At 36.6% G+C, this 27,857-nt stretch overlaps 1 protein-coding gene across 2 annotated transcripts in view; it reads left to right on the top strand.

Moving 5' to 3' along the window:
* The window catches only part of LOC149718471 (cell adhesion molecule Dscam1-like), a 189,354-nt gene that overhangs the window by 86,215 nt on the left and 75,282 nt on the right, over nucleotides 1-27,857 (top strand). For both annotated transcript variants that reach the window (XM_089847499.1, XM_089847431.1), the window contains exons 4-11: nucleotides 2,220-2,369; nucleotides 2,515-2,632; nucleotides 9,026-9,201; nucleotides 11,564-11,833; nucleotides 12,927-13,334; nucleotides 14,586-14,747; nucleotides 14,946-15,233; nucleotides 24,436-24,555. In XM_089847499.1, the coding sequence (XP_089703625.1) occupies nucleotides 2,220-2,369; nucleotides 2,515-2,632; nucleotides 9,026-9,201; nucleotides 11,564-11,833; nucleotides 12,927-13,334; nucleotides 14,586-14,747; nucleotides 14,946-15,233; nucleotides 24,436-24,555 (1,692 nt within the window). The remainder of the gene's footprint in view (nucleotides 1-2,219; nucleotides 2,370-2,514; nucleotides 2,633-9,025; nucleotides 9,202-11,563; nucleotides 11,834-12,926; nucleotides 13,335-14,585; nucleotides 14,748-14,945; nucleotides 15,234-24,435; nucleotides 24,556-27,857) is intronic.

Raw genomic sequence — 27,857 nt, 5'->3', positions numbered from 1 at the left:
AAGGCACAGAGGTAAACTCTGCTTTCCATCTCGCCTTTTCGCACCTGCGCTATAGGCGTTTGTATCCCGAGAGTACGCAGAGATTTAAATTATATCCCGATACTTAGGGTTGTCTACTCCCATTTTTCTCTGAGATGGTCTATTGTTTAAGCTATTACTTTAGCTTTCATTCTAACAAGACTATACCATCCTGGTAAAAGTATAACCGTATAATTATCTCAATAAGTCTCATGGTTCTGCCGTAGTAGTCTTATCAGAAACAAGCTGTATATATAGACGTGATCATCCTCACTATTTTAACTAATCACATACATAAATCTCCCCGTTACTAATTTCGAAGTACAAAACAATACGTAACTAATTTTCCAAATTTAAAGATAGCAACTGTTGTAGCAGCAGCAACCTGCTTCGTTACTAATGATTCAATGAGTTAGTTTATTTACATAAATATAATACTTTCTAAACTGTGAAACGCTAAAACCCTACTATTTGCTAATACGAAGACGACAAGCAATCATAGACAAGGCGTTGTTTTCGTCCCAATTAATTCTACGTGCATGCGTCATTAGAACAAAGTCCTCGTCGTTTTCTGTTTGTCTTTGGGAGTAACAAGTTAATTCTAGCGAAACCGTTACTTCCACCCTTCGAGTTAAGCTTTATCTTAGTTTCCTTCGCTTTCGTTGATTTAACATTTTAAGCCTTTGCTAGCTTAGAGCGCACCTTGAATTTTTTCGGAGTATCTTCCTGACCCGTTTCGAATTGCTCTTTTCTTGAACATGCACGTATTTTGCGACTCCATTTCCACGATGCAGAAACCACTAGCCGCCGTTCCCTTCTTCCCAAAGTGGTCGACTCTGGATAGTTTCGTCTTTCAACTTAGAAAAACTCGAATTTCCTAATTGGTCGAGTGAATTTTCTTGAGGAAAAAAAAAGAAAAGATTTTCAGTTTTCTTAAGGTTGAACTGCTTATTTGGACACGATTTTCGAACAATGAAGAGATAAAGAAATTTACCGAAATCGTGTTCGCCCCCAGGCGTTTTCCACTTTAATTACGTATTAAGTACGTGGGATCTGGGAATTCGAAGAGTATAGAAAATATTGAATATTTCAAACGAAAACCAAGTGTATTTTTACAATATTAAAGATGATAACTCAATGAAGTTATCCAACAGAACTTACGATTTAAGTATAAGCTTTTTTAAGTGACAACTTAGAGTCATGATCTGCTTTAGAAAAATACCTAAACTTAGGATAAAGAAAGAAAACTTAATTGCTCGTACTTTTGTAGATGAATACATGCTTCTAATTTGAAATAATCAGAACTATCAGATTTTTTTCTTCTAGGAGTATTTAAGAAGCTATAAACTTCATACAAATATCTGTTTGAAAGCAATGGGAAGGGGTTAAAATTTGGTTTAACCGCTCCCTCCTCCTTCCTCACGTTTCATTGGTTATTCACATATATAGGACAACCGTCGACCCTATAAATTTACTAGTTCACACAACGTAATGAGAAAGTTTTTACAATGGGTTTGACGAGGATAGCTACATAAATATCACTTGACATCTAAATTCAAATAAATTTGGCATGACGTCAAGGATGACGCTTTCTGCAACTCCTCCCCTTTAGTTCAAGCAGAAATGTCCAGAAAATGACAAGTTAAATAGTCCAAGTGGAAGAAATCTATGTATTCCTGGTACTACATCGCAAGAACTTGTTAGGGTTAAGCCTAATTTGTAATAAAAATTGAAAAGAAGGAGCAATTTATCTCACGCCAATCTTATAGAGCAATAAACGTTTTCGAGCACGTTTTAGGTTAATATATTTAAGTCTCTAACGTAAACTGTATAATTTATTATCTTAAAACGAAATTATAACCATTAGGTTATTATAAAAGTGATAAGAACACAGATTTGGTTGTAAAAAAATAATTTATTTATAAAATCCTTTTGGGAAATTAAATTGTGGTCAAAATAAGCGAGAAAAATAAAATAGCTGAAAGGAAAGAAATAGGTGACGGTTGTAAAAAGTTGATTGCGGCTAATTTTGAATAGTGGCGACGCAATGATATTTTTATTTCGGTCTAAATTAATGAATTTTGACCAAATAGTATGGAGTTAGTTTAATTAATTATAGGTCTTTAATTATACTGTTTCCCTTAATTATGAAACAAAAAACTAAAGTGTAAATTGTTTCTTTTCTTTCAATTAATTTTTAGAAGAATCGTACACGTTCCTGAGAAGCGGCGAGCTACTAATACATGACAGTGGACCACAAATTAACGTCCGAAAATATGGATGTCGAACGCGGAGTATCCTTGGAGGTGACCCAGTTTCCAGCACCGTCAGTGGGCGAGTTATAATTACTGGTAAGCTTACGTGTCAGTTCTAGTAACAAGAAGCATCAACATTTCACTGGACGATGTGTTTCGCGTTCCGTTACACGCTGAAATTAAATAATCGTAAGACCATCGTCTGTGTCTTTGGAAAATGAATCTTTAATTAAACCCGCAGAACCACCGGGTCCCAGTCCGCCTCGACTCTTACTGCACAAATCCAGAGTGACTGCTAGAGTCGGTTCCACTGTCGAACTTCCATGTGTCGCCGAAGGAAATCCCGTGCCTTCCTACAGGTAAGATGACTTATTATCTAATTTATTCGGAAAACTAAAGTTATGTCCACACGGGGTATACGACAACAGGATGTCCTAAAATTTCGAGAGCTTAATATTGGGTGAATTTAAAATTGGGTGAGTGACCACGGGTAACAATGAAACCGACAAAATTTATTTTTTTATGAATAGAAAGTACAAATTTGTTGAAAACACATAAACGTTTGGTGAAAGACAAAACTTGATCTGACGTAACTAAGCTAAACCTAACCTAACGTGACCAAAGTAATCTAAACCTAACGAGACCTAACTAATCTAAACCTAAGCTGACTCAACTGAACCAAACCTAACATGACCTAACTGAACATATAATTTTGACAATCCTATATTATGGCTTTTAAGAAGTGTGTATTTGTACAACTCAAATTTTTTCGCTCAATTGTTGCTCATCCAATTTTCGATCCTCCAAATTGTCGAACTCCCAGTCGTCTTCACCCAGTTGTCGTGCTCTCATCCACCCTATCGGTTTTTTACCTCTCCGAGTGACGTATGTCACGGAGAGGTTCTAATTTCGACGTGTCTGTGTGTGTGTGTGTGTGTGTGTCTGTCTGTTGTTACACCCACGTGACCGCGTTCGCAGTTTGCAAATCGGAGCAAATGTGTTCTCAATTTCCGGAAATTTCGAAAATTGTATTACACTTACAGGCTGTTACAGGCTGTTACTCCATTGCCTGTCTAACATCACCAGCCTCTGGTCTTTGTCCATCCCACATGGACACCAGTCTGTACACACTGGCTTCTAATCACAATCATCTGCTGCTCTTTGTCCATCCCACATGGACACCAGTCTGTACACACTGGCTTCTAATCCCCACCCTCTTGTGGTCTTTGTCCATCCCACATGGACACCAGTCTGTACACCTGGCTTCTAACACCACTATCTTCTGGTCTTTGTTTTTGTCCATCCCACATGGACAACAGTCTGTACACACTAGTTTCTACACACCACCATCTTCTGGTCATTGTTTTTGTCCATCCCACATGGACACCAGTCTGCACACCTGGCTTCTACTCCATCATCATCGTTAAGGTTAAGACATACGCGGCGATCGGCCAGGGTTACGAGAAACGTCCGGCCTCCCCAAGGTGGGGCTTCCACCAAAGGTTCACGCAATTGCGCTGTTCTTATCCATGGCTGCGATTCGAAACCCTTATATACTACCTATTTTAGTAAGGCGAAGCAACCGGCGTATGCTTCATTTCAAACGCCAATATTAGTCAAGTTTCTCAAGAATGTTTAATTGTTCTTTTTTAAAACGATGTAACGTTCAATAAGGCGAATAACTAACGAAGAAAATATTAAATATTAATTATATTTATTTTAATATTTAAGATAATCTTGTTTCTCAATTCAAAATTAATACGGAAAGAGTTAAAAGCAGTCTATGTTTTTGTCTCTATGTGTCCGTCCGTTGTTACAGTAGTGCGCTGCGTTAGAAGTTCGTTTTGTTTTGATGTGTAAAGAAATCCAACACAACCATAATATTCCCTTTATCCTTAATATAAAGTGAATATGTGGAAATATTTTTCGTAATTATGATGCATTTAGTACTTTTGTAGCTTTAAAGCTCTATTTCATTTTGATATTCCAAAGATTTTTTTTAATATTATTATTTAAAATGGATGTTTATATATTACTTAAGCTATACTACATCTGTTTATAGCATAATCCTTTCCTTAATCACAGTGAATACAAGCACAACGCTGCTATGTTAGTCAAATGAACTCTCATTTGTCAATAGGTCTAGTGAACCATAAAGTAAACGTTTGGGTTTGGTTTTCGTTTCTGTATGCAGAGACATTAACGGTTCAGAGTGAGCCGAAAGTTAAATACACTTTTAAATAATTAGGCTTAGATTTTATAATCATGGTGGAAATCTGGGCCGCGTTCAGCAGAGCCCAGCGTTGCTGAACGCGGCCCAGGGATTTTGTTTTTGAATTTTGACGTCACGGTGCTTAGCGCTGAGCTCGCGCGGTCTTCAAAGAAAATAGTCGGCTTTTTGGATAACGTGACGTAAAACGCGTAGTTCTCAGCTTGGCGAAAAAACCATGGAGGAATTAATACAAATAGCTCTATGGGACTATAGCTATTTAATTGGCGTGAAACCAGTTGATCACGCGAGAATTTTAAGAGATATGTTAGTTTCTAATTTTAATTATAAAAGTTGTTATCTATCTCTATAAATATGTTATCCTACAATTTTTGTTAAGCCTTGGTACCTTGCACGCTTTATTGCGCTAGCGTCATTTATAAAACGCCGATGACCCGTTTTTCCCCCATCGGATGATTTTAATGTGTACAAGTATATCATTATTGGATGTAAAATGTCGTCTGATTTACAGTAAATTTGCTATGCTTTGTGCACTGCTTTAATATTTCATAAATTTTAACTTAAGAAACATTTCCATATCTGGGTAAATAAGTTTGTAAGTAGTCGTCTTGACTCGGAGAGGTAATATTTTGGTTTTCCCAACTTGTCGTATGTATTTTCATCGCACACATCCTGTCTACATGTAAAACACATAGACTCGATCACTCGATGACAGACTTTATCCTATTGGATGCAGAGCCGTAAACAAAACGAACTTACTGTATGGACTAGCAGCTTAACGCGCGCGAAGGGAAAAATACCGTAGTGTGGACAAACCTTTAGGAAGATATTGTTTCGGGTGGGAAATATAATATTAGTAAATCCAATCAACAGTTTTAAACATTTGACATATGTTATACATTTAACAATTTAGCAATTAGGGAAGAGTATAAATCAAACTTTTCAAGTTCTAAAATTTCCTAATTTGAATAATAACTTCGAAATATTGCATTCCACTGCAATTATTTATAGAAGTTTATCATTTAGCGCATAAAGGAACTGTATTATTTAAAGTATTATTGATATTTTTGAAACTGAATGGTTTGTTGACCAATTAACTTGACCTCAAGGTCAAAATCCATAAACCTTCTCATTCATGGAAAATATAAAATATATTTCAGATAGTTGTTTATTTGTTTATATGTCTGTTCTTTATGCGCAGTTACAGTTTGTCACAGATTTTCTTTTCACCAAACTGCGTGATTGATATCTGTAACAAAAGTGGAAGGTTTTAGAAGTGGTTTGGGGGAGTTCCTCCGGGCTGAGTCCTTTCACTTAACCTTAACATTGTAGCTCTAACATCGTTTAATTTAATTGTACATATCAGTATGGAAAAGTTTTAAATGTGGTTTGGTTGAGTTCTTAAACGCCTAACCATTAAACCTGTTACAGAACGTCCTATTATAGACCCGTAACGTTTTAACTTTATGAATAACCTCTAACTAAGCATCTTCTTAATGAATTTAAAAAGTTGTAAAATACATTATATCTTAAAGAAATATAACCATACTATTGGGCTCAAAAACTATTTGTCGGTTAGTGTTTATATAAACAGGGACATCTTACCAGTTTCCAGTCTGTTAAAATACCCGGGGCTACGTCAAGTACCATAACTAGTAGTTAATAAATACTTTATATATAATAAACCCTTTAAATTATTACACAATGACGTCAGACGAAATTAAAGTTTCTAAAATTAAAAGAAACTTATATATCACGGATTTACTTCACAGAATATTCAACAATACTTCTCCGTTTGCGGCCAGAAACATTTTATCAAGTTACTAGCAGTAAACTTAAAAGAAAAGCATCGATTATTTGCGCTCTATTAATTATTAGGCGCTTATTACTACACATATAGTACAACTTTCTTTTTTAAACACCTAGCGTGACATTCGAGCTTAAGGCCCTTTCAGACTAAAGTGCTATCTTACCATCCCGTTGGTCGCCTTGTTAATTTTGTTTCGATCGCGTCGACGTGAAAGTAGACGACTTAAAACTTTTCGTGAATATGCTGATTTTTTTAACCAAAACTTTTCGATACTAAAATAGCCGAATCCAAAATGAAAAATACCGCCAATAAACCAGAAACCTTTCATATACCGTCTGCTTATGCATAGCTCACTCGATAGTGCATCAGTAAGGCATGACCAAGGATGATCCTTGGCATGACAAGTAAGCTATGGCAAAATAAATGGCGCTAACGATGTGGTGCCATCTGAACACATTCGGACTTTCAAAGTAAACCCGCGAATCTTTTACGTAGTTGTGGAACACGTGTGGACACTGGACAGCTATTTAAACATGCAAAACGACTTCACAGACATGAAAGTAAATTTTCAGTATGGTCTGAATGGGCCTTTACACTTGCTTAGAAAAAATATTATTCATTCGCGATAATTAATAGCCTATCATCAACGGATTAATTAGAAACTTTTTTGATCCTCTAGCTAATCGCGATGCAACGGGCAGAGCACTCGAGAGAAAGAGAGAGAAAAGAGATAGCGTCATGAGCTTTCAAGATATTTACTTTCAAAAACGAGGCGGTGTTTAATTAGGTATGAACTACCCTGAGTGTAGCATCAAGGCCCCCCACAACATTTTCAGTAATTAATTAAATAACTCCGTGGATCCACCTCCTTTTTTCCTGTGTAGAAATTCTTTCTATAAGCGCCTCTTGAAGCCTCTCGGTTCCTCCTTTTTGAATAATCTTATGCATGTAGTAATTAAATGTCAACTGTTGATATTTTTTCTTTAAGCTCTTATGTCAAGGCTAGGGAATGTTTTAACCCCAAATTGTAAACAGAGAATGGACATGGTTCGATCGAACATTGAAAAGACAAAGAAAAGGAAGATGGTGATGTAATTATATTTAGTAGACTAGCAATGGATGCTGGCGTTGATTGCCATTTTATTTTAAAAATTAGTATACGAGCGTTATTCCATAAGCAAGTGCACCATTTTCCACGATGGTCCCAGATTGCAAAAACATTATTAGCACCCACTACTTTCAAAATCTGAGCTTCCAAGGAAGTCGATCATCGCTATATCTTATCAACAAAATGCATAGATCGTTTTTAAAATGTTTCAAAGCCATATTTTTTCTAAAATTCATAAAATTTGAATATTTTGAAACCATCATAACCAGCCCGATTTATGTAAATCCAAATATTTAATATCTTTAGAATTTGGAGAACTCCCGTCCATTTAGATTGTGATTTAAAGAAGCTCTTACAATGCCAGAACTCTAATAATACCTATTAAAGGAAAGCAGAGAATATGTTTAATGCCACCGTGCACGTTGGTGACTTGAAGAACTAGGTCTATTATCTTTCCAAACATTAAAAACACCAATAATTTTCAAGTCTCCTACATTTGATATTGTTCTCACTTCAAACTTGAATTATTCATCATGCTTAGTGTTGTTGACCAACGCACTGAAGAGGACATTTGTGTACAGCGTTGAAAGCAAGGCTATTGTTCTGTTCCTAAAATTCACTTCATATATGAGTGTCCGGCAGTAAGAATGAATTGCATTGGCAATTGCAAATATTATTCTGCCTGCCAAGCACTGTAGCAAAATATTCCTACAGAACTACACTATATAGTGTTTTCGATTTCTCACCTATTGAGACCTATGTTCATTGATAGTGTTAAACAAAGAACCCATTTACCTCAGAACGAATGAATAGTCAGTAATCTTAGGTTGGGTTGTTAAAAGCGTTCCAATATGGCGGTGATTTAAGATAATCGGAAGTAGTGGTGGTTAAAAAAACCCGACATGAAACCTCTACAGTTTTTACCAAGGAAGATATTTAAGTTTAGTTACTATAGAAATCCCTCTAAGCAAAACGTAGCAGGCCACGTGTCAATTTTTAAGCGGTAGTTTTAGACTGCGCATGATCGAAGCGCAACACGTCATTTCCTTACGTAATCGACGTCAGACGCCAGCGAGAGGCAGAAGATGTTCTATTACCGATTAATAGCATCATCACTTGGCCACCAATGCCTTTCACATCCTATAAAGGATAAAAAATAACAGGAAACGATTTTTGCTGATGAAAGGGGGGTTGAAATTGAAACGCGTACACTCGAAGGAAATAAAAAATTACAATAACCAATATATGTAGGGGGCAAAGAGCGTTGAAAGGGTGTAAATTGAACCGGGTCAAGAGTCAGAGCGTGGCCCAGCTTTATGTTTAAGGTAATTAACAAGCGACTCCCTTATCTTCGAAAATTAGCTTTTTGTTTAGCTTAAATAAACTTTGACCCTTCTCCTCCTCCTTTAGACTTTGGTGAACAACTGACGAAAATGCAGCGTAAAATTATACTGGGAGAGAAAGGAGATTGGGAGGTGGGCGGGTGGGCGGTTGGGTTGGTTCGGAAGATCTAGCTATCTCAAGTAATTAATTAGAGTCAAGTGTGAATAATAGCTTCCGCTTGGCCGCGTTTGTTTTCTCTCCCCTTTCGACTCAATATATAGATGGATGAAAGGAGATACACACCGCCACCACTCCGTGAAAGAAAACTACCGCATCTGGTTGAGATCAGGGGTTATGACCTTTCGTAACGTGCGCCACGAAGACGGCGGAATCTACATTTGTATTGCCGAGAATGCCGAAGGACAACTTCGATCCGAAACTGTGCTTCTCGTAACAGGTAATTTACGTTTATAAAATAGGTCAAGTAATCTTATTATTTTAGAATTTACATAACAAAGCAAAGAGAGTATAAAGATGTTAACAGCTTTGTCGAAGGCATTTTAGACGATAACAGTTTTGTCGAAGCTATTTTAGACGTTAACAGCTATGTCGAAGGCATTTTGGACGTTAACAGCTATGTCGAAGGCATTTTAGACGTTAACAGCTTTGTCGAAGGCATTTTAGACGATAACAGTTTTGTCGAAGCTATTTTAGACGTTAACAGCTATGTCGAAGGCAATTTGGACGTTAACAGCTATGTCGAAGGCATTTTAGACGTCAACAGCTTTGTCGAAGCTATTTTAGACGTTAACAGCTTTGTCGAAGCTATTTTAGACGTTAACAGCTTTGTCGAAGCTATTTTAGACGTTAACAGCTTTGTCGAAGCTATTTTAGACGTTAACAGCTTTGTCTCGAAGCTATTTTAGACGTTAACAGCTTTGTCGTAGACATTTTAGACGTTAACAGCTATGTTGAATGCATTTTAGAAGTTCTTGATTTTTTTCATTAATTTTTTTTGCATTGTTTAATTTTCCTACTAATGTCCCGTTTGCTATATTTTAACGAAAGATGCGCTCATATCGGAAGCTTAAATCAAAACTTTACTCTCTACTTCCCCTTTTATAGCCTCTTCGCACAAATCGAGTATCTCCTTCCACCTAAATTGCGTAACGTAGTTTATGAACGGTCCCTTAGACACTATAACCACTCCCCTTTACTCATTTTAATCTTAATCGGATTTCCTGGGAAACTCTTTGTTAAGCTTAAAGCCGATTAAACTTTAAGAAAGTCTCACAAAACCTGGAAGTTTTAACTAATTAATCAAGTATAGAGATGGAACTTGGTGAGAAAATCTATGGACGTCTGCATCTCTGGAGAAATGGAAAGTAACGAGGTAGATTTTTCATCCACTTTTGCCCAAAGCTCATTGCTAAGGCTTACGATCAAATTAGCCTTAAGTATTCCAAGAATATCAGAGACCGTGCAATCTTGTTGAAATCCACGGGACCAACTAGCTATATTACGTCTGAAATTTTTTTATGTCCGATTATCGCTGTCGAACGTGTCATTTCGAGTGTTCATGAAAATTGTACATCCAAACTCGAGACTTCAAGCACTCTCTGTAGATTAAGATGAATTTAAAAACGTGAGCTTGCCTAGCTGCTCCTCTTTTCTCGATGACAACTAGCCTCAACCGCGTAGAACTAGGGTTCCCAAGAAAAAATTTATTAGTCTTTCTTTACCTCTTGAGGAAAAGGTCTTTCTTTGTCGAGGCTGGTATTTTAGAAATTTTTGTTTCTTCTTGATATTGGGGATATGTGCAAGCTCCACGTCACTGATTTACCAAATTAATAAAATCTGTTTTAGTGAATAAGTACTAGATAAAGTAAAAGATTAGGGAGAAAATGGAATGACCGTAGTACCAGATATTAATTTTTTCAGTTTAAGTACATGATTATAAAACATCAGTTTTTTAAGAAAACTGCTTATCTTCTTATTTTTCGTCCAATTCCATCTGTCCAAATAATATTTTACCATGAAATTTTCATAACCTGAGATACGTAAAATTATTTCATAACTGCACTCACCAAAATTCCCATTTTTAAAAATACCCCCATGTTATTTTTATGGAACAATGACGTAATTTTCACCGAAAACATGGATTAATTTAATGGAAATGAAAACCACCCTTAGTAATATTAACCACACATCAAGAGTCCGAAATGTAGTTATGTGTAGTTTTTCAAAACGGAAGTTGTCACATCCAATAAAAATCTTATTTATACAGCAAAGCAGTCACCGAAAAAAGCGTGGTAATCCCTCAGACTTGCATTATTATCTTGTGGTACTAATAATTTCAGAAAGTGGTAATGTTTATAATGGAATTTATGTATTCATTTTAAAGATAATAATTTTTCATCACATTTACTATTCTTTAATTTTAATTGAAAATCCGCTTTTGGTGAATTATTCAATTATTCTATTGTAATTGTGAGGCTTTGCATTAAATCTTCATCGTATTATCTTCAAATATCTTTGTTTCGGATGACCCAATTTTTAATAAGTTTAGCAAATGAAAAGGAAATACTTGAAAAGTCCATTCTGACATTTCGACTTGTGGTTATAGTTGATGTCACCTTTTAATCGACTCTCTAATTGTTAATTTAAACTATCTATAATTTATGACTTTCGTAAATCATCGGCATCGCCTTTTATTCAATATTTATCAATTGAAAGAGGCCAAGCCTGATCGTTATATCAAGGTGATTATAATATAACCCAGTATTAATAATGAAATTTATATTCCCTGCCTCGTATAGAGCCGTTAGAGCCGATCATCATACCTCAGAAGCAAGTCATAGACATTGGGAAGGAGTTAGTTTTAAACTGTACCATCAGAGGGCAACCGGTCTCTTCCATTTCGTGGACTAAGGATGGACAGCCTCTGTCGTCCGGTTCCAGAGTCACGTATTTATCGCAAGCCATGATGCAAATTCGTTCAGTGCAAAGAGAGGACCAAGGAATGTATCAGTGTTTAGTTCACAACGAAGAGGACTCGGCACAAGCGACCGCCCAAGTCCTAATAAATGGTACAATTTTCAAATATTTATACATATTATCATAAGTTTAGTTTGTTACTTGTTACTGAGAGCTTGGCATGAAGTGACGTAGGTGAAACGTCGTAGATTCTCGTAAAGCGACGCCTGGTGAGGCGCTGTTAAAGACTTAGTACAGACTAAATATGAAAATGGACTGCAAAACTGAGTGTATAGTTAACTCTCGCGTCGTTCTCGAACGATAGTGTCATACTTATGGGAATATACGTTATAAACTTTCGATATAATCAAAATGCCAAAATTATCATGATATAACTAAATATGACTCTTTAAGGGATGGTAGCGTTCAGTTTCAATTACCATAAAGTTTATATACTTTTAAATAGCTGAAAATATGAAAATTTAACCTAATAATTTGGTCTAGCTGTTTTAAAATCGAAAATATTTCAAAAAGTAAGGTCAAATATGTACAGAGTTAACTTCTTCATCTTCCGATGAAAAATATCTAAAGATCACGACAGTAGTTTGCTCCTTACGATGCGTGTGACACCATAACTTTAGCAATATCGAGGTCATAACTGTGTCGTTGTAAACGGTGGCTCGGACGGCAAAATGTCAGAACAATTTCGTCTCAAAATCGACCAAAGAACATCCCCTGTAATTCCTTACAGAACTTTCAGAAACACCCTGTATAACAAATACTTTATTTGTAATACATTCGAAAAATGTTTCCATCTAAAATTTAATGGTCACTTTCGAAGCTACTATCACTTTTATTCGGAAATTGAGCTGGAAACCTATTATCAAACTATAGGCCTACCGCACTTTCATCGTACCTAAAAGTTTAAACATATAAAATATACAAAAATGCATTTAATTTGGTAATTTAGAGTTTCGTAGGCTTAATAGCTTTGCAAATATTGGAGATTTTTGAAAACGGAGACATGGTTAAAATTATCGTTAGGCAGTCCAAATTATGAAAATAGGTGTAGAAATCTCATATAAATATACTTTATAAACATATAAAATGGCATTCTTATCGTTGTTATCGTAGACACGGTGATGCAATAACAATTTTTTTATTCATAAAACATAATTATTAAAAACATTTATTTTCTTTCCTCAGATGTTCCTCCAACATTTATATCAGTCTTCCCGAGCTTAACTTCTCACTCAAAGGAGCCAGTTTCCCTCTCTTGTACAATATCTGGCAGTCCAACGCCTAAAATAAATTGGTTTCTAGACGACCAGAAAGTACACTCAACAGATAGAGTGCGTATAGACTCTTACGTTAGTAGTCGAGGTTACGTCGTCGGGTACTTAAACTTCACGGCCGTTCGTGTTGAGGACGGGGGACTCTACGAGTGCAAAGCCGAGAATGAAGTCGGACACGTCTCCCATTCAGCCCGATTAAATGTCTTGGGACCAATATTCGTTAGGCCTCTCAGGAACATAACCGCGGTTTCTGGCCAGACTGTTCATATTCGATGCCCATTTGGAGGTTTCCCCATTGAGAAGATCACTTGGGTTAAAGGTAAATATTATGGCTTTTATCTAATACTAAGTGCTACATGTGGAGAGACTATATAGAGTGTTTATTATAAGTATGTCATAACTTAAAGGGTGTGGTCTTTCGGTGAAAATTGTCAAGAACTTAGGGTCGAAAACATTTAGTTTAGGAGGTACGGACCCCCAAACATTGACCCCTATAACAAAGAAATTGGCACACATGTGGAGTGTGACATACCAGCCTGCCCATCTTGTTTAGACAATTTCAAGAGCCTTCAATATAAGAACGTTAATGAGCTTTATAGCAGAAGTGAACATATAAGGTAAAAGAGTGCCTGAGCTCTGTATGTAATTTCCGAAAAAGTCTATACCGTGTAAATTCCCTATATTTTCAATTAAAACGTCTTTTGCATCAGAAAATGCAGATTCTACATCTTGGTTCTGCCGAAAAAATGGAGTAGTTTTTTCACGTATTTTAAGACAGTCGATTCGTGAACGTTTTCCGAATCTTAAGATAAATCGTACTAAATCTTAAATTAAAGCTTTAAATTAGTTAGCCTCTCAGAAAATCTTCCTGGAAATTAAGTGTAACGAGGCATTTTTCACATACCAATATGTCAAACACAAGCTATACTTATTTTTAAAATAATGTTTGTTTTGATGAAAGCTTATAGAATTGTAGTATATATTTCAGGTTTTTTCATTTGTCACAGTTAAAACAAACCACATTCATGTCCAATCATAATTGACCATCGCTGAGACATTTTTTAGCGGCTTAACATTGCGAATTAAGCCTTGACAGTTTTCGCCATTTCTCCCAATTATTATGAAGAAAGTCTTTCACTGAAACAAAGGCATGCATTCATACATTTAAATTCGAAGCAAGGTAAATGAGAAGCCATATTTCTCTGCGATTGTTTGATTTAAAATGCTTCTACCGGAAGAGTTTGTGGGGTTACTTGTTGTGGTAATTAGCTTTCGAGCTTATGTTCAAAAATATAAAATATACCAATTGGATCGAGTAATGCCAATGAACATAGTTTAGTAAGGTTAATAAGATAAGATTAGGTTAGGCGATATATCCGATAACTCAATTGAATAGAAGAAAATTAAAAAGGCATCCACTATAGCTATCGTTGAAGGCTAATTCCATTAAGGCTTAAAACTGATTGAATTAGGTCCCCCCCATACGCTTGAAACTATTAGGTCAGAATCCTTTGGTAAAATAAATTACTTCGACCCATGTTAGAAGAAGCTTTTATCTCTTTTCATTTAGGTGGTGAAACTGTGTTAATGACATCTAGAATAAAGATGACTGAAGAGGGCGTTTTAATCATTATGAACGTGGATCGAGTTTCGGACGCCGGCGAGTACAAGTGCGGCGTCGAAGACAGTATGGGTCACGTGGCGACGGGAACCACTATTCTCAATGTTCTAGGTGAGAAGATCAAACTGTTCCGTGAAGCGAAAGATAATTAAAAGGAGAAGGGGACTAAACCTATCCTATCCGGGGAAAAAGAGGAAAAAAAAAATTCTTTTTTTTTGGGTCTTTTGGCGGTAAAGTAATATCTTTTTGGCACTCTTCTTCTCCCCTTTTCTCGTCCATCTCGACCTCTCCATCTCTTCGGTTACGTAGTGGCTCCAGTCATCGATGCTCATTACTTTCCCGAAATGGTGCCAGCCGAGGAGAATTCTCGAACCCGATTGATTTGTAGCGTTTCCAAAGGCGATCAGCCGATCAATATGAATTGGTTGAAAAACGGGGGACCGGTGATAACTCGTCAAGACCTCAATATCCAAAAGACTGACGACTCTGCCATCGTCTCCTTTCGAAAGGTTACGGCCGAAGATAGTGGCTTATATACTTGTACAGCTACAAACATGGCCGCAACCGTTAACAGGACGCTTCATCTGACAGTAAACGGTAAGAATATTTCTTATTTCCTTTTCTGATCATTCTACTTGCATATCTCTTCGCGTAAGAACGTGAAAATCAATGACTAAAATAACCCGCATTTTATCACTGTTCCTAGAAGGCCAAAATATCTTTGTGAGAATGTAATTCAATTGACAAACCAAAAATTGGGCTTTTTAACGACGTAATATCTATATCTATATAAATCAAAGTCCTGACTGACTGACTGACTGACAGATAATCAACGCCCAGCCCAAACCGCTTGCCTTAGAAGGCTGAAAATTTGCAGGAACGTTACTCATAAGAAGTAGGCGCGTACTAAGAAAGATTTTTGCAATCCGCCGCCATCTTAAAAAATGGCGCCCAGAAATGTAAAAACTCTTCTCTATGCAACAAAGTCCGCGCGTTTCAACCGATTTCACAGATATTTAGTACACGGGTTTCCTTTAACCTATAGACAGACTAAATGCTCTTTTGGGTTCGATTTGTTGCATCTTTTTAAATGGCGGCCAAAAACTAAAAAACCCTTCTTTATGGGATAATGTCCGCGTGAAAAGTAATAAAAAATGTCCCGACGGGCTGACGGGCAACGCCGAGTGCCTTCGCTCCTAGGATGCTACAAAAATATTAGTCATCAGTAAAATCTACACATTCTTTGTATCATTTTGATGGTAGTTCTTATTACACGAGAGCGACGCCGCGGGTAACAGCTAGTTTTAAGTATATTAGTGTCCAACTAAACTGAAATGCTTTCTAAAACTATGTGCCGTGACACCATGAGCCATTGTCTCACTCAGTTAATACGGTTGTTGCGCTGGAAGCTGTTTCTTTTTTGGCAAGATTTTTGAAAAGTGCAACTTGCTACAAATACTCCATGCAAACGACACTATAAAGTAGAGTATCCATAGACCAAGTAGCGTCATGGAAGAAGAACGGTATGGAAGGGTCCTATAGTGTTAAAGAGAGCGCGTCGAAAAATCGTAACTTCCCCCTTTTCATTCCCTCCTTCCCGAGTTTATCACCAACGTTGAAAGCTTCCGCGCAGGCGCGGTGTAGCAGAGGCGGTAGAGAGCGGATCTAAACAGTGTATCCCTCTCTCTGCTAGCGCGCCAATATTGCGCAGAGCAGTAATCGCGTTACAGCTAGTGCCGAGAGGAGAGGAGAGTTTTCCCACGTGACCCTACATTTCGCGTAGCCGTCTGCCTATTCACCTCACCATTCCATACCGTTCTTCTTTCATGGTAGCGTCATGGGGAAACAAACCAGAAACGCATTATGTTTCCGATTAGTGGCGACAGGTGGCGCTATTATGTACGGTTTATGTTCGCATGGTTCATTTTGTTCATAGAACCTGATCCGCGACTGAGTTGGAGGTTGGAGACACTAATAGCGAAACCTATAGGTAATAAGCGCAAACATGATGCTTTTCTCATTTTTCCCTAAAAATAGGTCTTTGACGTCATTTTTGGCCTATTGACGCTACTAGGTCTATTAACCAACGGAATGAACTCTTTTTTTACCTAATCTCAATCAAATGAAAAAGATTTCTACGACTAAACGTTTTTCTACAAAAAATATACTTATTTTTTTCTCATCAACACGACGGAAATGAAGATTTTAATCGAGTTTACAGGCGATCATAGTAAAACTATATTTCTAAGGACAGGAATACATAGATTTAATACTTGGAATCTATAAGAGACCATAGACCCCACACAAATAACTGATTGACTGTGAGGGGAAGCGCTAAAAACTTTTAAACCACCTGCTCCTCCTTCCTCGTGTCTCATTGGTTATGCGAATGTGTGGGACAGATCGAGATCATGACCTTTTAAGCTGTCGTCTGCATCAGTTTCGGCTCCGAAATGGTCGGGAAGTGCGAGAACTTGGAACAGTTTGACGTTAACGACGTTTTTGAGGCGGAAATTTCTCTAACTGTAACTACAGTCGACGATTTAGAAGATAGTTTAGCTTGAAATTCAGTATTGAAAACGAATGCTATAATAATTTCGAGAAAAGATGATGTTTACCTCCCCTTAAACCCTAAGTCTTTGCATAGGGATACTGATGTTTTGTTTTTGTATAACTTTGGTGAAGAGCGGAAGGAATTAAATTGTTACTCCACCCAGTCAGAATAGTAATATCGAGTTCTTAACTGAAAGCAAGTATTTTCGCCTTTTTTTAGAGATGTAATCCTAGGTCTACTTGTTCAGACGACGTATCATGTTTACATTCGGGTTCACCGCGCATACGTCGCGGGAGTCGCGGCGCAGGACGCAAAATACGTCAAATAAATTATGCATGACGTCAACGGTGATGGTTTCTACACCTCAGACACCCAGGCCCATAAAATGGCTTCTTAAAGATTCCAAGTAGTAAATCTATGTATTCCTGCTAAGGACAATACGTTAATCGTCAATAAATTCAATATAAGTATCTTAAAAAAATAGTTTAGATAACGATTCTTCATAAAAATTGCACTTCAACCACTAAACCACGTTTTAAAAAATTAGAAAAATAGGACATTTGGATTTTTTATGAAAAACACGGTCAAAGTTCAAATTTAACGAGAATTTCAAGGTAATAGCAATGAGATAGAATATATATATAAACCTAGAGTCACAACGTGGGATCTCTAGATCGACGATTCGCGATACACTTTTTGTCGAGCATGAATCTTTATCAAATACGGGTGGCGCCGCCTATTAGTCACTTGAAGAACTTTTTTATTACCGTCTGCTGTCAAAATAGTTTTTTAAACGTGTTAAATAAAATAAGCAAGTTAAATAATAAAAACTCTAGTCCTTTTTAATCTAATAAATAGATGAAATAAAAATCATAACGATGTTTCTGATTGAAAATAAGCGAGTAAAAGTTGTAATTAGTTCCGCTAGAGGCTCACAGGTGGCGCTGTCATGTTTTGATAAACTTGCTTGATAAAAAAAATGTGTATCGCGGTAAGCCGATTTGAATTGGAACTCTATCTATCTCATTGGGTAATAGATATCTCAAAGTTTACGATAGCGCCTGATCGAGAAAGCTAGATCAATCAACAGCACGTGTCGATTAGTAAAAGTACTTTAAACAGTGTTCTATTATGTTATGTAATAATTCTGTATCATACAGTCATTGCTAAGGAACTAAAATGCTGGTTTATAAATGTAATAATTAGTTCGAACTTAATCGTAGAAGCGGAAAGTATGTATTAGTTTCCTTCCCATTTTCGGGATTTAATTAAGTAGAAATAATCTATTTTCTCTTTCTCTCACTGAAAGTCCTTTATAATTAAATATTAGCCCCTCAAAAGGTAGCGCAAACGCTTTATTATTTACTTAAATTTAATCTTTAATGACAAAATATGTACGCTAATTTGAATACCTGGGGCCTCGCCAAGTGTCTCGAGGGAAAGGAAACGCTTAAGATTCAAAAAGGAATTAGCCACACGTAATTTAAATAATGGCATAAGCCAATTATGCAAGGTCCCTCTAAGCAAGAACTTTAGAACAAAGAAATAAAATCAAATCTTTGAAGAAGAGAACTAAAATACACAGTACAAAATCTTCGATAAGGCACCATCTGGGAAGTACCTAAAGCAAGAAAAAAAAATACATTTTTATTGCCCTCCATGTCTAACTCAATAGCAGTTTTGAAACGAAAATTAGCTTTTTTTAAAATAAACAGAGATGTATCGGTGTCCGCCCTTTGAACTCCCTTTAATAGATTAATTTAATGAGCTTTATTTATTTTGATTATTTTTTAAAAGGCAACACAAGGCGTTTAAATAGTATTAAAATAGATCACTGTCATTTAAGGCACATTTTATGATAGGTACTGCTATTTATGATGCTCAATAGAAAAATGAAATCGCTTGCTTAGAGGACCGCTACATCATAGTGGGATATTAGCGGTATAAAACCCATCTAAGATTTGCGTTCATAAGTCACTAATTAGAATGCAATAATCTATTTACAATTAAATACTCCACAAATTGCATAAATATATTTTCAGCCAATGGTATTTATGGTGGAAATACAGAGATACTTTTTTTTAAATAATTGATTTTTTATAATCGCGCCTTTAAAATTGAAAATTTTAATATTTGGTACTTCAGCGAATCGATTTTGTATACTTTTTCGTGGCTTTGTCTAAAACGGCAAATTTTATTAATACGCTTATGATATAACACTATACCTCACAAAGGAAAATGTATGACGTCTTCTCTTTCACTCTCTGATCTCATCCGCTTCTTTTTTAATTACGATCGTTGTCCATAAAATTACCCTCAATACAGAAAGAGAGAACAGAAGCGATTAAACTTAATAGCCCTACCTATTAAATTACCCACCCTTTTTCTTTACCTTATTCCCGTACCAGCCGTACATTTACCATTGCAGTTAGCGGTGATAGTACTTAACTGTAGACAGTGCTAAGCCTTTAAGCTCTAAATCTATCACCAGAAAGCCAAAACCAATTAAGTGTGTCTCAGTTACCTGTCTTTTTTATCCTTACTCACGGACAAGGTACTAAGGGGATTTGCTGTCATGCTGCACCGTGTGTTATTCACTGAAGACTTTTCTGTAAAACACACTAGGTAGTAAAGTTCAAACCCACCTTTGAACTGAATACAGTTTACCATGGAAGAAGTAGCTTTTGTACGAATAATGTTATGGTCACATCAGAAGAAAGATTCAATGATGGTCCGCGTTCTTATCGCTATGTCTGTACGACTTGGTTTAATTAACACTGGTGTGTGATTAACTCCGACTTCCTTAGCGTATTTCATAACATTACGTTAAAATCACCACAGCTATTAATTATCCAAATTCGAGTTTCTCTACTATAGTGTTGCGGTTTAGTTTAGTATTAATGCTCGTTTTAAGATATTTCTTGTGGATTAATCCGTTTTTAGTTTGTGATAGCCATTGCAAATTTCTCTACGACGGAATTGTGGGATCTATATCAGGGTTTCTTTTAATGTCATGTGATTAGTAGTGAAATGTCAGAAAACAAGTTTTGAATCTAAAGTGAAAAATTGTCTTTTATAACTGCGCTCATATATGCCACTATCTTCAATGTTTTGAAGTTGTCAATAAGCATAAAGTCATATTTGTTTAATTGCCTTTATCAGCTTCGTATTAGTCTGCCATAACAGTTTAATATTTGAATTTTTGTTGTCGAGTTGTAGCGACGTATTGCCATTCTGATCCTATTTCTAACTCCCCTTCGCTATGTGTAGTGTTTCCGCTTTGCACACAATTTAAAGAAAGTTCATAAACCATTACTTATGAAACCCTGGTAGGATGGTTTCCTCCTTTAACCCATGGATTTCCAGATAGGCCCAGTCCTCTTATCTCCACCAATTATCTAATGAAAAGTGCAAACTAAATCCGCGTTTTCTCTCACACTCGATAAACGACTCTCGATTTCTAAATGCTTTACCCAACATCTACTCTGGGCTCTGGCCCTTTCAAGTTTAGTATGAGTTCTCCCATGACCCCCACCACCTATCTTTTTTCTATCCTCTCTTTATCATTAAACCAAACAGTCTGTGTAAGTAAGGGGATAAATGAAGATCCATCTTCCGTTAAAAGAGATCGAGAAGAAAAACAGACTCTATCGACCGTCCATGCCTGCACGCTTTTTAACGTCATCACCTTTGTACCATTATACCAAGAGCGAAATATACTTTAGAGGGACCTACCAAATTGAGAAATTTTCCTTATGTAACGCAATCACTAACAGTTGACAATGTCGACGAAGACAAAGAGAGTAACAAACCTTCAGCATTTGGACATACTTGTATTCCAAAGTTAAAATCTGGCTTCATTACAATATGAAAAATGATTACTCTTTTTTCAAAGTTGATTTTAAGTCTAGTTACTGATAACGGGCGTTAGTACAAAGTTAGTTTCGGCTCAGACCGCCTAACCATGGACAGGCAACTAAATTGGCAGCTATGTTTGCTTAGAGCAATGCCTAACACTAGCGCTGTTGTAGCGACTGTCGCAAGTTTTTCACCAAACCCTAGTAAACTTCCGCGATAAATTGCGTGCTACGTATTACCATTTGTCTACGCTGTTTCAATATGGCTTTTTCTGTCCATGGTTAGGTGTTCTTAGGTTTTCGGTGAATCAAAAGAAAGCTTCGTTCAAAAAAAAATGTATAGTTTGTTGTGGATCCCACTATAGTATATTTCATTAATACTTATACCAACTAACTTTGGCCCTATTCTTCTTTGATATACTAAACTCTTTTTGCACCGTCACAGTGTTGTGTTGACTCTTCTCTTCTGCAATCACGATACTCTGCCTTCGCTAACTTAGTCTAAAATTGAAGTTTTTTTGCTCAGTCTTTTTTTTTATTTAGCTAATACGTTCAAGGAAAAGAGTCTGATAGGAAAAACGTCTATCGGATCAGGGTGAGAAGTAACAAGATTTGGGAAGAGACAGGGGTAAAAGAGTTGGATAAAAAAAAAACCGAACCCCAAAGAGATCGATAGTGTACGGACCAGGCAAGCTGTTGCTTATATACCTTACAGGATATCGTAGCTGTTGGGGGGTGCAAATCCCTTATCAGAGGTTAGGATAGGATAGTGGCGAAGCAAGATAGCGAGCAAACTCGATGGATTTGCTGTAAAGAATAAGGATTTGAAACTGACGGTACATACATAGAATATAAAGTTAAAGAAACAACTTTGGGTCTCAGCAACGAGATAGGGTTAGGGATTTAACTTTTGTTCGTTATGTTGGGCTTGCAAAGGCAGTGCACAAAACAAACGTAACCTTTTAAACTCGTATATTCTGAACTAGAAGCAAAGCCTTACGGCGTTGCTAGTTGAAATGGTTAAAATGTACGTTTTATATTACTTTTATTTCCATTATTCTCCGAACCAAAAACGGTTTTTGTAATATATTAGTAGTTTAAATGAAAACATCCCGATAGGTTACTGTTGGACTCTGCGTAAACCTGGGTATTCCACCAGTGAATGAACGTTTTAGAAATCGTCATTAATAATGTACGTTTTGATGGAAAAGAAAAGAAAGGGGTTTATTTAAAAAAAAACTCACTAATTTCAAGCTACATGACCGACACCAGGGAGCACTGATTTCGCTAAATTTTTCTCTATAATTATGTCTCAAACTCAGTAGGGAGTGTGGGGCATTTCGGTAAGCCACACTTATGTGCGACAAGGTTGGAGGGAATACGACACATGTCTGCGATCCTAGCCTATAGGTGGAAACTGCCCCGTGTCCAACGGAGGTGACTTGACCCCAATACCCCTTCCATTCCCTCTCAAGGAAATCTCATTTTCTTCCCTGATTCATCACGTACTGAAACCTAATTAATCGCATCCTTGCCGATGACCTTTTAAGGAACCCAACTGCATTTCAACCCTTCAAAAAATGTTTCGAACCCAGAATTGTTTGTTTTTCATGCATTTGATGTGCTTCGTATAATAAATACGTTAGTACTATGTATTTATAAACAGAATGGCTAGAAAGATCAGTGTGGTAAAGATTCGCCATTTTGTAACTACAGGGTCAGAGTGAGATCATTCCGTTCAAAATCCCGTCGTTTAATTTCCGTCAAATACGAATTGTTTAACGCTAGCTCTCGGCGTTTAAAAGCTTTTTTAAAGCTAGATTCCCACTCGACGGAAAACACGACGGAAACCCAGCAGAAAGGGTTTCGACCGAAAAATCTTCACGCTGAAGCCGACGGAATTACCGTGGAAATCTAGCGCCACTTTTCCGTCGTGTTTTTCCGCCTAGTGAGAATAAACGTACGTTTTAACTATTGCAACTAGCAACGCCCGAAGCCTTTGCCACTTGAGAGCGGCTTATTATAATAAACCATATAGCCAGTTTAACCTCTTTACATGATATCAGCAGGGAGGAGTGAGGTGAGAAGGAGTGTTAGTCTAATGTTAAAGAAGCAGTAATATAAATGGAAGGGGAACAAAGGGAGGGTTGGAATTTTTATCCGTCTCTCCCTCGATTTTTGCTAACGCGCGCGCGTGAGTGGCGTCGGTTACTACACTACCCCCAGCTCCCACTTCCAGTTCAAAGCCGGTTTTTAAATTTTACGCATGCGCGCAGACACCGCGGCGAGTGACTGAGCCAGAGCCGGAGAGAGACGAGTTTAGCCACGAAGCGAACCAAACCGCCTATTCATATTATTACTCCTCGCCTCTCTCCTCCGTTATATCAGTCAAATCAATTGAAACGTGAGGAAATTAATACGCAAGATCTGTTTTTAACGTATCTGAACGTCATTTTACACGATGGCAAGATTTGGGAAAAACATTTAAAGGTAAAATTTAAGTTCGTCGCTGGCAGTTGATGATAGCTTGAGATTTTTTACATGCTCCCACGCTGTCCTATTCTGAAAAATGAAAATAATAAGATCTTACTTCGTTGAAGGTGACTTTGTCGTTTATCAGATTTTTTCACAGGCTATAATCGGCTTACGCTTTTGAAACTTTTCGCCGTGGGAGAAAACGTTCATATTAAATCGTCTAATTTAATGGAAGCTGATAGAATTATTTTATTTTCATTCCATCTTTATTATAAAGACAAAATTCCAACTAAGTACTATTCCCTAGTACCTTAAATCCTCAATGCAATGGCCACGAGTATTTATCCGAAAGACCTCTAAGGAATTAAGAACCCATTTTATTTATGAGAACCTATATAAGAAATTCTAAAGAGGGTGGTACGACCGAGGCACAGTGAGTTCTATGGGCAATCAAATTTGAGTCGGAAATTTTCTATGCCATTTTACTTTAAAGAGCCACCGTTTACAAGTTATGGTTTAAGAATAACCCTATAAGGAACTTAACCCAAAATGATAAGTTGTGATCCGTAAAACAGTCTAGTCGAAGCTGGTAAACTGTGGCCTTCACTTCCTTCAGGGCAATTTGTCATAAAACATTTTTTATACAAAATCGCTCTTTGGTGTACATGAGGTTAAACTCCGTACTAGATGGTTAAGTGCTTGCCAATATGGCGGCGATACACGAGGGAACCTACCAGAAATACCATAGAAAAAACTACGATCATGACACTACAGCCTAACTCCATCTTTGAACGTCCTCAGAGCGTCATATGAGTTCTAGGTGGGACTTACAGCGTCGCCCTCAATCTTTTGTACTATTATTATCCTTGGTTTTATTTTTCACGTCTCGTTATTTTTTTCTGTGTTTCTTTAGTACCTCCACGCTGGACCATTTTGCCCACGAACGCTTCGACCACCGTTGGAGAGACGCTTCGGTTACAATGCTCGGCCAGCGGATATCCGGTACCCTCCATTACTTGGAAGAAAGCCAAAGGTAAAGTGATCTTTAACTGACTAAAAGAAATACACCAAAAGAGAAATATCCTATATCGAGCTGGGACAAAACGGAGGGATCTTTATTTCCAATTGCGGTAAACGAAACCGAGTCTCATATCCCGGATGTAAGGCCAGCCATTCTGATAGAAAAATGTAATAATAAGTTTATAACTAAAAGTCTTCGTGTAGATTATGAATATCAGATGTATTTTTATACGATTTCTAATCGTTATAGTGTGACAATTAGTTCATTTTCAAGATATCAAGTGTACCTCTAGAAAATGCTGTCCTGATTAATTTGAATTATCAAAATTTAAGTTTAGTTTGATCATGATTCCTTGAAACTTAAGTAGGTTGCGGCTGTTTTTCCATAAACGTTTTCAAAACCTGTTGTTGAAAATGATTGTGATATCGGAACCAATTGTTTTCAACAAGGTACAGTGCAATAAGAAGCGTCAAAAACTACAAATTTACATTTGTCCTTTTTAAATGGTAGTACCATAACCGACATTTTGAACGTATGCCCCAATTACCCACAGTTATCCCCATGATACTCTTATTTTCGCCTAACTTGGCACTAGTTACAAAATCAAGTGGACCCATCCTTTTTTGTAGTATAAAAAAACTGAGTTGCCTATTTCGGAATCAAAAAGAAGACGAGAGTTATCATAAAGCTATAGGAAGCCGTTTTAATATTTTCAGAAGGGTTCAGTTCTGAATACTTAAAGGTATTAGTATTAGTAGTAATAGTAGTAATAGTGACAATATGGTCATACAAAAACTAAAGACAACATATCCGTTGTAGTGTCAGAGACTTATGGCAATCAACGTATGTCTCTATAGATGGTCCTGTCAGCTAAAGTACAACTCTACACTCTTTTGATAAACGAACCAGTGAGAGAAGAAAAAATCTTAGGACTCCCCGGCTAATATCGCCGTCAGAAACATGATATGCCCCGAGAGGAAATTTCTTTCGAACTAAAACTCGATACCAAATCTTATAATAACCTCTCAGTAACGATATTTTGATACCTCCAACTATATATATATAGTTTCAATAAATATATAAAAATATTGATTTAATGGAAGATATCAGATTATAAAAAATGATATGGTTAAAATACGCGTGTCCATCACAGAAATATTTTGATATAACCAAGGATAGATTTAATTTTAGAAGTAGGAATGGAGAACGGTTAGTATTTACTTCAGTCCGACTCTATGAGCCCAGTATAGATCCCCTCCCTCCAACACGTAACGAAAAGTTTAAATTATCTTATTGGCTCATTTAAACTACGTTTTGATGACGTTGCTTAATTCCTTTTTACCTCTGTCGCTATAACCCGCCTCTTCTTTCATACCCCCTTTCCGGAATAGGGGGTCCGGGACTTTGACGCGCGCCCAGATTACTCTGTTCTCCATTCCTACTTCTAAAATTAAATCTATCCTTGGTTTAAATATAAAGGTTTTTGACGGAATTATTCTGAATGTCTGAGTATCCGAACTGCTGAAAATAGTAGAGATATAAGTATTACTGAATTATGAATCGAGATAGTAGAAAAAATACAAGTGCCGGTCCGTATGAACTTTTTACATTAATATTTGCTGAGAGACTGTATATTGAAAAATGTATACCATAGAGACCGTTTGAACTTCTTTGCAGTTTTTTTGGAATTACTGAGTTCTGAACTGTGTATATTGAAAATAATATAATAGAATTAAGATGGTCATGACCTTATGGCCCCACATCAAAGAAGAAAAATAGTTTTATAAATAGTTTGTAAAGATTAAGTTGAACACTGATATGGTTTCAAATGATCGCGAAAAGCATCATCCTTGCTGTTAGCATCAGTTCTGAACCGGAAATAACAATGTCCTCATTTTAAGCATAGACCACTCGATCGCGCAGGCTGCCCAAGCACCCATTTTCTCTATAAGCTCCTCCTTTTTTAGAAAGTAAACTATTGCCCGTTCATGTTAGTTTTTCAGACTCTTTTGCTAATTACTGTATTCCGAACCTTGTACATAGTAAATAATATAAGAAAGAGACCGTCTGAATGTTATCATGAATTCGGAATTTAGATAAAGTCCGTTAACCTAACCTCTAGAGGTGAGACACCCAGTGCAAAGTTAAACAATAATTAATACTAAAAACCACTTGAAAAATACTTTAAAGAGACTTAAGCCAAGTTTAAATTAAATTGAAACTTTTTATTTTATCTTCTTCATAGTCACACCTTAGTGAAAGGCCCTTAAGGTTTACGGTTGCCATTTAAATCCATAGCTATAAATAAATTATGAAAGTCGTCGTAAAAAATGAAGGAGTTTCTTCAAAAAGTTACGGGGATTTTGCTTCGAGGTATTAGATATCTCATATTGCGCTTAAAACTAAAAGAAAAAAATTCACCGAATTTTGGCGGTTTCTCGGGATTTAACGCTCTTTAAATACGGGTGAAAATTTGATCCCGAGCCTTTCCATACTCACTCGGTTTTATAGTAAATTGAGAAAGGCGTAAAAAAAATCCTTCCTCATAAATAGTACCCGCTTTCTTAATGGAAAATCCGTGTATGCCAAAAGAGAAGAAGAATCTAGCTCTCCGCCTTGAGGGATAAGAGTCACAGCTATAGTCCTGCCCTTCCAAACACTTTCCTATTTTTTATTTTTCCTTTTCTTTATAACAAACACACGCCTCTCCTTTTCCGACAGTCGACGCAATACGATCTTAAAAGATGTCCCAATAGGACAACCAGTGATAATGTTTTATTTTCACAAAGTTCACCGGCTTTAGATGGACAATTTGTTGCTAAACAAAAGGGCGACAGTCCCAGGGCTTGACAAAAACATTTATGTAGAAATAAAAATGGACGCTGAGGTCATATATTAGGTTATCGTTAGGCTTAGCACGTCAATTATGAAACTAAATATTAAAAGTTATATTGAATTAACATAAAGCTTGTGTGGTAATGATTTTCATATTCTTTTGTTAACCTAAATCTATTGAGAAAATGTTTTCTGGCCATTTCATTAACCTTTTAAGAGACTAAAAGCAATTAAACTTTGAAATTTAAAGGCTGCATAGCTCAAAATGATTCTGGTAGTGATACTAAACTTCATTTTCCCCATACAAAATTCTTGGTCTTTCTGACCACCATCCTTTTTTAAATGCCTTATTTCATTGGTGAGAATGGTCTCGCAAGGTGTGGAAGAAACTTCCCTTTCCATATCCATTTGAAGTTTTGACTTAGATGTTTTTCTCGAGTTTAGTTTAAGTGTTTTCTCTAAAATTTCATAAAGCAACT

This window comes from Phalangium opilio, unplaced genomic scaffold (genome assembly GCF_054372755.1).
Source record: "Phalangium opilio isolate 3A_F unplaced genomic scaffold, DU_Popi_V2 ptg000002l_1, whole genome shotgun sequence".
NCBI classification, from domain to species: Eukaryota; Metazoa; Arthropoda; class Arachnida; order Opiliones; family Phalangiidae; genus Phalangium; species Phalangium opilio.
Note: the sequence above shows the minus strand (reverse complement) of the source record. Positions and strands in the feature narration are given on the sequence as shown.